Here is a 10,883-nt window from a genome sequence, read left to right on the forward strand (position 1 = left end):
CCATTTCCATTTTTATTGCCTGTTTCTCATGCACCAAGAAATTAATTACCCTTATAAAAGCTGTGTTCACCTTTAGTAAATTTTGCCTGACAGCAAAACTAGATCATTAGATTCTAGATCATTAGGCTTCGACTGAGCAGGAACACATCTGCTGAGCAACTCTGTTGAATAGTTTATACCATGCAGTTTCTTTGTAAGTGCAGCATGTCAATGCTTGGCTTGGGAGTGGGCTTGGGTTTTGTCACTTTAAAGATATCTGTTTGCTGGTTATGGGCTACTAAGAATGCCATACACGACCCACTCAATTTCTCTCTCTCACACACAGAGATGTATGAACCTGCACACAAACTCTCTCTGTCCTCCACTCTCAGTCACTCTTTGTTTTTCTGTCTCTTATGTTCTTTTCTTAAATAATCAATTTAACATTCTGAAAAATAAATCCTTGTCTAATGACAAGAACAAATAAAAAGCATAACATTTGAAATAAAGTTTTACATTTTAACAAATAAATATAAGGCATTTTTTCATTCATCAGTCTAAGCAGTAGTACCATAGCATCCAAATTATTAATGAATAAGCAAAGTCTACATAATTACAGGAACAAAATAATGCATCACCTCTTCATGTTATTTCAAATTAAGACCAATCTGTACAATTTCTTGACAGTTCCTATTTCCCATTAAGATCAATCTGTACATTCTCTTGGCACTTTCTATTTCACATCAAGACCAATCTCTATATTTTCTTGCTGCACACCATCTTTCTTTATGTTGACACACTGTAGCCGCTGTTCTTTTACCTGTGTGCATGTGTTGTTATCACGGCATATAAACAACTGGCAGGTGATAACAAGCAAAAGCACTGACATATCAGGAATATCTGAAGGTAGGTCTAGTGATACAAGCTGCATTTTTTGGGCAATGTTTGATAGACAGAGAGAACCACTACTTGTGAAGGATGGCAACGATGATAGGACTGATTGTGTTTCTTCATCTGAGACAGACAAAGGAAACCAAACTGCAGATTTTGAATGAAAACCTTGAAAGAGTATCAAAAATATAAACGAAGAAGAGATAATTAAGACTAAAAGATGAAAGAAAGACATTTAAGCTCAAAAACAGCCATTACCATGTAAGCCCTGATCTATTTTTAAATAATTTATAAAGCTGCATATCAAGTACCTCGAGGTATAATGACATTATACTGTATGAAACAGAGTATAACACAGGTCCTCTCCCACTTCTTTCCCATGAATAAGGTGGTTAATTTAACACCAGATGACGAAAAGCAAGAAATTGTAAATTTCCAAAAATCTTTTCTTCAACGAGCAGTGTAAGCTGCTCCTATAGTACTTTCTCCTTATTTGCTAGGTTATCCTCTCCTGATCAGGTGTTTGGGTACTCACCACCTGCAGTGACTCTCCATCCATTTGGAGCATCATGGTTAAGATGGAGCCCCTTGGCCAGGTGCAAGTCAAGTTCAAAGGTCAAATGACCTCCAGGACAAAGAGTAACTGCTGGAAGATGAGGTTTCTTGTGTAGCGCACACATGTCCACATTCTGAAAGTTCTCCACTATTCTCCTTACGGAATCTTCTTTCAATACTACTGGAAGCTGTTATGCACAAAAGCATCATCAAAAAAAAAAAGTAAAAAATGGAAAATATAAACAAAAAGTATATTGGATAGAAAAAAGCAAATAAACATACAGTCTGATGGATGATGGGAGGAACAATGAAAAACAGTACAGACCCAGCCTGACATACAACACTGATTGTGTTATTTAATATCATCTAATTAAAGGGAAATAAGAAAGCATAGAAACACCATAAAAATATAGCAAAATGTATAAGACTATTGTATTCAAATCCTTTATTTAGCATTTTTATTGTTTAAAAAGAATGAAACAAACTCTGTGATCTTAAAAAAACACCAGTGTCTTAATCATTACTTATTTTTTTATTATTCATTTTTCCCATTCGGAAATGATGAGGTGCACATTAATTTCCTTTATGGTAATGCAAACTTTACCTGTTTCACAGACTTGTCTTTCCAATCAAGGATCTTGATACAGTGGTTATTGGTGTCTGCAATATATATAGCATCACCTTCACTGGCTACACAAAGTCCCCCAGGCTCATTTAGCTGTCCTGACCCTGGGTAATCTCCCCCACTGTTACCTGGTACACCTGTACCCAGGACTGTGGTACAGATCTTGCTGTGAATATCCACACATTTTACCTGGATAAACATATATGACAATAATGATGAATCCCTGCTACAAATGAATTATGAGGTCGCTAGCTACCCCATTTCTGAATTATCAGAATATAGAAATATAGAAATGCATTATTACAAATTTTATATCTGACTTGCCAGCTTCTTGGAATTATTTGGAACAAGTTTTGATTTAGCTCTCAGGTGTGTACCACTAATACCACTCACTTTATGGTTATAAGAATCAGCAATCAAAAGTGGTCCTGAATCAGCCAACAAAGCCAGCCCTAAAGGGTGCTGTAGTTTGGCCTCTGTTCCTTGTCCATCTACATCACCAAAGGCAAAGAGATTCTGGGACAGAAATATCAATGAGAGGAAATGGATATTTCACATACTAAATAGCACTATTTTAAAAAAAAAAAACGATTTTACAATAGATGAAATAAAACGACTCAATAAAAGCTGCTGTCTTAATCCTAAACAATCTGATGGTGAAGATTTTTGTAGTTACTTTTTTAAACAAATGATTTCAAATGTTTATCTCAAAGTATTAAGCACAAAATCTAAGCATCTCACTGTGGGATTTCTGTCACCGCCCACCAAAGCTTTGACACTGCCATCCTTGACACTGAGTTGCCGAATAGAAGAACTTTCGCTGTCAGCCACAAAAACAGCATTAAGGCCATTAGAGATAGCCAGTCCTGATGGCTGTGCAAAGCCTGCACGTTCAGGATAATTGTTGTTTCTGTTCTCTTCGCTTCCACTTCCAGCCACCCGCACACATGTTCCCTGAGGGTAATGCCTGCAGTATTTGCAGATCATTTCTAAATTATGTCTGGCTACATCTTTCATATTCTAAGTATCATTACTATAATGTTACCTGGTTTTAATGATAAAATAATTGGTCATTATTTATGTGCACGTTTGTGCAATTAGAATTCTGTATGGTCAATATGCATGAGGATGCTGCAAGCATGTACCTGTGCATATGCATGTGTGTGTGTGTGTGGACACATGGTACCCATGTCATGCAAATGCAATTTGGTTAAAGCATCACTACATTCCACATCTACCAATTATTGCTCATGCAATGATAGAGAAGTATACGTCTGAATGTTTGTGTATGAATATGTGTGTGTGTGTGTGTGAGAGAGAGAGAAAGAGAATGAGTGTGTGTGTGTGCACATGCATGCATGTTGCATATATTCTTCAGCAAATGCATGTACTTCTCACATAAAATATACATTTGCATCTTTAGGAACATATGTATCTTTGTCAATATTAATATACCATCATTATTATTATTATATTGCATATCAACTATCAGTATATTTGAATATATTTAGAAAGCAGTCTTGATACTTGTTTTTCCACCATAAGACATCTTTGAGGCAGTAAATCCATATTTGATGACTACCTGCCATGGCAATATAGATTACATCTGGCTCACTTCCTCCTGCGAGAAACAAAAAGGTGAAAAATGACCATCCAAAGTGATGCTAAGAGCACCAGCTACACAAACAACAAAGGCTAGCAATAGGAAAAAAGCGTTCCTCTGACAATTAGACTTTATTAATGTTTCTGCAAAAAAAAAATGCAACTATGCAAAAAGATTTTTCTAAAATGTCTAGTTACAGGATTAGGATGGGAAAAATTTAGTGCCTGCATTTCTTTGCAAACAAAACAAAATGAATACACAACTACCATGATTCATGAAGCAAGATGGCACTTGTTTTCTCATAAATTAATGCTGCTTCTTGTTAGAATGTCTTAAATAGCATGTTAGGGAAATAAGAAGAATCTCTAAATCTTTTCCCACCTGGAGAAACACCGACTGCTACATCCCATGGTGTGGATAGTGGTTGCTGAGTACCCTTTGCTCCTCCTTCCTGATCGTTGCCTTGACAACCTGTGCCTGCTAGAGTGGTTACTTGTCCTGTTTCTAAATTCACCTATTGCAAAATAGCTTTGATTTCTTATATTTGCCTAATTTGAAATATGAACTAAACAATTTCAGATCAAACATAAGAGCAAAAGTAATTAGGTTATTATTGTGAACCATATGTTTAAATGAGTTTATGAAGATTTGAGTCAAACATCTACAGACAACCACTTGAAATAAGATCTACTGTAGAAATTTTAGTCAGTGTTCACTTAACTTTCAACTTATTTTCTACAGCAAAGGAAACTCAGCAAATGCTATATCTTCGGTCTAATGACTTTAGAAAATACATCCTATAATATTTTATCTGTCATGATTTCCTTTTTATGCCAAGTGTTACCTCCATAATCTTTCATGGGTAGGCTTATCATAAGTTGAAAGCTGTAAGCATTTTGAAAGTTTTGCAACAGCACTGATAGTAAATGAGATAAAATGACAAATCAGCAAAGACTCCTAGAGAATTGTGTGATGGTAACAAAACACAATTTTTGGCTAAACAAACTTACCTGCCGTAGGGCATGGTTTTCTGTGTCTGCTACAAACAATAGTTTTCCAAAACTGGTAACTCCTTGCGGGGAGAAAAACCTGGCATTCTGCAAGCTACCATCACAAAATCCTTTCTCCTGACCACCAATGACTGTCTATCAACATAAAACATGTTTGATGATAGATATATCTTCAATTTATCAGATCTCCCAACACACTCACACACACACACACACACAAAATACTAACACACATACAAATGCATGCTCAAATGTGCATAGACACATGGTCATGAATGCATATACACGAATACACGAATCAGCTTCGGTCTCAAAACAATAGCAACATGCAAACATACCTGTACAACACCTGTCAGTCGGTCCACAATAAGTAAGCGGTGGTTTCCAGTGTCGGAGAGTACCAGCTGGTCTGCCTGGGGCCCAGCATGAACTTTGCCAGGAAAAAGAAGCACTGATGTATAAAGCCGATCTTTCTCCAGCCTGATGGGCAAAGGATGCTGGCTTATCTCCCCTTTAGCTGCATAGTGCTCTATTGCCAGGCTTACAAATTCAAACAGCTTGTCTTTGTGGCCTTCTCCTACTATGTAATAAAGCACCTGTAAACAGTCAAAAGTTTATGTTAATAATCTGTTTGGTCTCTAAGATCCCAGTTTCCACAAACTGTCCCCACCAACGGCAAACATTAAAAAAGAGGAAATGGAAACATAAAGTACAAACCTGCCCATGGGGACCCACAATAACAAATGATGGCCAACATGAGACTGACAGCTGCTGCCAAAGTCTAGCATCACTGTCATTGACAACTGCATGGGTGATGTCATAACGCAGAACTGCACTGACAATGTTTGCTGTCACCTGTTTTTTAAAAAAAATCATGTCACATCAAAAAAATTAATTTAATAGTAATTCTGTTATAAAATAGGTCATTAAGGAGTGATGTTAGAGACCTGACTTTTCTCACACTAGCTTTATGTGAGGGTGGTGTCCATCTCCTTTCCCTTGCTACCTTACCTTCCCCAACCCTGTATGGAGTCAAGGTACCCATTCTCATCAGTTTGGTCAACTGAGGAGAGTCTTCTGTACTAGAATAATATACAGTTCTTGAAAAGAAAAGTTTGTAGTAACTGCAAGAGTAGCTGTTAATAAGTGGCAAATGTTCAGGATCTAATGAAAAAGGCATTCTAAGACCTCAGGACTGAGACAAGAGAAAAGATGTGCATTCTAGAATGCATTTGCTACATTGACAGGCCTTACATTTTCATGATTTGAATTAGATTTCATAAACCATAAAACCACAACAATTTGTAGTTTCAGTAATAGTTACTTTTGAAAATGTTATGGTGGCCTTAATGTTTTTTTGTAATCAGTCAACTATTAACATATGATATTTTATTTCATCAATTTGTTTTCAGTCTGCAAAAAGAGAGAAAAAAAAATCTGTCGGTTTTTCAGTGTTCATTTCATGTTTGAGAAAAAGTTTTCTTTCTGATTAATTTAAATGACACTAGAGGGCTCAATTTAACCAGCATTTAAAGTAATAAGTCATGATGATGTCTCCAATATTTATTTTTCAAGACTACTGTGTACAGATTTGTTTACAGCATGCAACTTCAACTTCAGTTATTCAGTCATCACTTCGGTCAACAGAAAAAAGACTGAAGTGATGAGAATCAACAACAAGTAGGAACTCCCAATCCAACTTCAAGGAGAGAACATCCTAGAAATAGACCACTTCACTTATCTGGTGAGCATTGTCAACAAGGACGGTGGAACAGATGATGATATCAAAAGCCGTATCAGCAAAGCCAGGCATGCTTTCAACAGACTATGCCCCATCTGAAACTCCCAAGCATTATCCTTCAGCAGAAAGACCTGCATCTTCAACACCAATGTGAAAGCAGTCCTACTGTATATGGCTCTGAAACCTGGAGAGTGACAAATACCATCAACAACAAGCTCCAGACCTTTACCAACCGATGCCTAATCCATATCCTGGGAATTAGATGGCCTGAAAAGATCTCCAACAGCTACCTGTGGTAAAGAACCAACCAGAATGCCACTAGCCAAGACATCAAAAGGCGCAAATGGGGGTGGATAGGACACACCCAGCGAAAACCCTGGAAAAGAACAGTAGAGAGCGAAGGAAGCAACTGAAAGGGGCTGCCCAAAACAAGGTCCATTGCAGAGGTGTTGTTGCGGCCCATTGCTCCTCAGAGAAGCAGCAAGGATAAACTGCTATGCAACTTCAAATGAATAATATCTCAAAAACTACTAGCTCAGATAATACAAATGATTGCATTAACTCCAATATGCAGCACTTAAAATAATTTTTGTGATGTCTTTATGCATTTCGTGATGTCTTTATGCAGTTCAGTATGATGAGGATAGCTTCACCTTTTCATTCAGAAACTTTGCTGAATGGACACCAATAATGACCAGTCCATCTTCAGGAGAGTACTGTTCCTCAAGTTGGTGAAGGTCCGGCAGTACGTGCAGGCAGTTGACGCAGCAGTAGGTGAAGAAATCAAGCACCACGACTTTGCCTTTTAAGGAATCCTCTGACGCAAACGTTAGTGGAGTGGATACATTCACCCAGTCCAGATCTAGATGGACAAGAGACAATTTCTGAGTGCAAGTGGACCAACACTTTTAATATATTTAGAAGTTTTGGTTCGAAATTAAAATATACGCTTGGATGGAATTTCGTGTATCTTACTAACTAAACTGATGATAAATCATAATCGTGTAACAATCTCTGAAACCAGTCTATAATTAAAATCATACACATTGACTTTTGCATAGCATTTTACAAATGCATCTGTGAATGTATTTAAGGAGTGTCTTACACATCAACAGTTATCGCATTCCAGTAAACAATAAACTCGTCTATCCGCTTCTAACCTTTATCAAAATCGGGTATCCTGAAACCTTTTGGGTTGTCCACTTTTAAAAAATGTTGAAGAATATATTGTTTTCGGTCTTCGTTGCTCTCTTTTGTTGCCAACACTTCTTCAAAGTCTGCTAAATACGCAAGAAAGTCGTCTGCTCGCGCCATCGCAGTCGTTGGAGGCGGAAGTTACTCTTGTGTTGACAAGTAGCTTCCCCTGAACATCTTTTTCTTTTCCCGTGGGTAATTACTTCATTTACTTAGTTAATTCTTTTCCCCCGTAAAGGGCGAGGGCTAAATGGAAAAAACATATTCTGGCTTATTTAACCTCTCGTTAATAAAGAATTTTCATTGTCATTGAGTACACAACAGAAGTCTAGTTTACTAGAGTACTAGCAACGCATAGCCTTGACAACCTTCATCGTGCAGGAAATGGCAATTTCTTGAAGTTTGTACAATAGCTAGCACTTTCTTACCCTATGATGAATGAACATTTGCGAAGAACTGAAGAAACAATGATATGCTAAATTGGAAAGATATACATCATGAATTAATACAGTTCCTAGCAAATCCCATAAAGCCAGAGCTAGTCACGCTAAGTATTATTCTGTCATCTTGGACTGCACCCACCACCAGCTGGTGCGACTTGTAGTGGTGTGGTGGCTTGCACGCCTTGTCGATCCACAGAGCTATGTGCTCAGGTCTGATGATAAAGCCTAAATGAGCAGATATTCATGCTAGAATGTTAAGATACTAAAGAAATCACACGTTTATTGTTCATCATTCCTTTTGTGTGTCTTTCTGTCTTTTTTTCCTTTTTGAACAATGGTTGTCTATGATCCCAGTTTAGACTCACATCATTAGGACTTGGTAGGAAAAACTTTCAAGGTGCTTTATATGTTAGGCACTACCCTCTGTGTAGCAAACACTTTGAATCTAGATCATTCAAATCCCAAGAAAAACAATTGTCCCTACCCTTTTTTACTTTCTCAGTCCACCACCTCCAGTTCCCACAAAAGAAACCTGAAGGACACACAGCAGAGAAGTCCAACAAGAAAATGTGCAGATTGATACAGGTACTTGTTAAAACTACAATGACATGTATAGGAGCTCATCACAGCCCATGAATAAATTTTTTCATTCTAATCAAAGTTTTTTCCTGGCAACCGTTACTTCTTTGAAATACTTTTTCTTTTGCACTTTTTCTTGTCCGTAACTTCAACATATAGAAATATGTTGTAAAAAGTGTAAATGATATCAAAGCAATGGGTTTATGTTTGATGTAGTGGCAGGAAAAGTAGACAGAAATAATGTTAGTCCCAGTTACTACTTACTAGTGTGGAAAAGTATTCTGATTTACGCTGAGAAAAGGTGAGATATGCTGCCAACAACTAATAATGATCCTGATGACTAGGACCCAGTGGCCTTTGGCCAAAAATTGCTATCTAAAAAGCTTGAGCATGTTCAGAACGAGGTGTACTTTCAGAACCAAAAACTGCCTACAAGCTTCAAGAGAACAACAGTGAGGCAGACTACAAGCTTGTATTACTGGACTGCTTGCAAACGATTTTTTTTACAGTTAACTACTAAAACGAGGCTTGTGTATAGAAAGCTTCCGATTTAGTCACTTTCATATTGTTTAGACTTGCTGAAACTAACAGCAGAGAACGTCACAAAAGACTAAGCCTTGGTCTCGGTAGACAAACAGCAGTCCACCTATGCGCCTCCATGGGCAGACAGAAAAAAAAGACGAGTAGAAGATATGCTGCATTTTTTGCCAGCTGCTAAATTTGTAGAAACTCAGCTCTGAGTCATAGGAAAAGCAAAGAAGAGGTGCAGATGGATTGATGCTGATGCTATCCCTTTTTCATCCAAGAAAAAAGTCACATCGCTTCAAAACTTTTTATTTCGCAAAGCTTGGTGAACACTGTTAATATCCAGCTAGGTTTTAGTGAGAGCATTCTCACTGCCTTGAAACACAAGATACACTCAATGAGACCCAATCTGCTCTGTGGTATTTGATGACATGAGCATTAAAGAAAAAGTTACATTTTAAAAAAAAAAAACAAAAAAAAAACCAAGTCAAAATTCTTGAGGATTTTTGACTTTATTTAGACAGATCAAAGTTTGTTGCTAACCATGTCCCAGCATTTCTTGTCCATTGACTCACAGCCAACTTGAAACAACCTGTGGGATATTTCCTGTCCAGTGGACTAATCAAAAGTAATATTTACTTTTCATGAAGTGCGTTGAGGTCACAACTGCTGGACAGAGAGTTCAATGAATTACTGCAGACCAAGGTGCCAACAATCACACAGCTTATACAGCATGACACAGGGGAGAAAATTTATGCTTTGTCTGATCCCCCACATCTTAAAAAATACTGGAAACAGTATGCAGAAAAACAGATTTTTAACGCTGAATGACAAATAATCTGGGAGGACATAGTTGATTTTTTTGAATTGGAAAAGCAAAATTACACACATTCTTGATCTAAAGCTTACAGAAAAGCATGTTAGGCTACCACTTTCCCTTCTCTTTTTGTTAGGTATGCCAGCGGTGTTACAGTTGGCATTTTGTGCATTGCAAGGTTGAAAGCTAATGATGCAGGGACACTTGAAACTGCTGCATTTCTGGAGAAATTTAATCAACTTTTCAATACTTTTAGTAGCAGAAATCTAACTTTTTATCAAAAAATGTTCTTAGGGAAGACCGGCCATGTTGAATTTCTTGAAGACATATTGACATGGTTAGTACAATAAAACCAACAAAGTTGCCAAGTTTGATGGGATGGAAAATTGCCATTCATACTTTATTTCTCTGGGCTGATTTGTAGGACAACCAGAGAGTCAAGTTTTTAATGAAATTGATTAAACCAGGACTGCTTGGAAAACTTGTTTTTCTCAGATAAGAGGAAACTCAGCATATATAGCCAATTAGCTCATTTTTTTTTTCATGCATAGTTAGGGCAGCAGCTGAAAAAATAAATATTGCCTGTTTCCTTCTCACTCTGCTAGATACATCCACAACATCAGCAAAATAAGATTGTATCAAATGAGATTTAACCAAAAGCAAATAATGAACATATACTCTTAATTCCTAAAGTCCTTGAAGATATCTGTAATCATTTGGTACATGCATGGATTTTATATGGAATATTTGCATAATTTCGTAATTAATTGATGGACACATTCCTTGCTAAGTGGTTAATGTATTCTTAACCCAGCATATCCATGTTTGTTCTCTGATTTTTCCTGTTGTGTGTGTGTGTCCTTATCTTTCCTCATCTCTTAACCATTTTTTTCTGGTATATTGAAGAAACAAATACAAAAA

The 10,883-nt window shown here is 37.1% G+C and overlaps 1 protein-coding gene across 1 annotated transcript; it reads right to left on the reverse strand.

The window, feature by feature from the left end:
• Nucleotides 1-472: 472 nt before the first annotated feature.
• On the reverse strand, nucleotides 473-7,756 carry LOC112564870 (NHL repeat-containing protein 2-like). Its single transcript, XM_025239956.1, has 12 exons — nucleotides 7,565-7,756; nucleotides 7,058-7,266; nucleotides 5,381-5,518; nucleotides 5,002-5,259; nucleotides 4,664-4,798; nucleotides 4,035-4,167; nucleotides 3,578-3,671; nucleotides 2,792-3,017; nucleotides 2,444-2,566; nucleotides 2,030-2,239; nucleotides 1,406-1,613; nucleotides 473-993 (listed from the first exon to the last, which is right to left on the reverse strand). Exons 1-12 carry the CDS (start codon nucleotides 7,716-7,718, stop codon nucleotides 713-715), a joined length of 2,169 nt encoding a protein of 722 aa, XP_025095741.1. The 5' UTR covers nucleotides 7,719-7,756; the 3' UTR covers nucleotides 473-712.
• Nucleotides 7,757-10,883: the final 3,127 nt, after the last annotated feature.

Source organism: Pomacea canaliculata, linkage group LG5 (assembly GCF_003073045.1).
Source record: "Pomacea canaliculata isolate SZHN2017 linkage group LG5, ASM307304v1, whole genome shotgun sequence".
Classification (NCBI taxonomy): domain Eukaryota; kingdom Metazoa; phylum Mollusca; class Gastropoda; order Architaenioglossa; family Ampullariidae; genus Pomacea; species Pomacea canaliculata.

Excerpts from the sequence above, each read along its gene's own strand:
- LOC112564870 (XM_025239956.1), bottom strand. The coding sequence starts at position 7,718 with ATGGCGCGAGCAGACGACTTTCTTGCGTATTTAGCAGACTTTGAAGAA. Across the intron at positions 7,267-7,564 it reads GATACCCGATTTTGATAAAG|ATCTGGACTGGGTGAATGTA; the intron begins GTTAGAAGCGGA and ends TTGTCCATCTAG. Across the intron at positions 3,018-3,577 it reads GTCTTATGGTGGAAAAACAA|GCATTACCCTCAGGGAACAT; the intron begins GTATCAAGACTG and ends CAAATACTGCAG.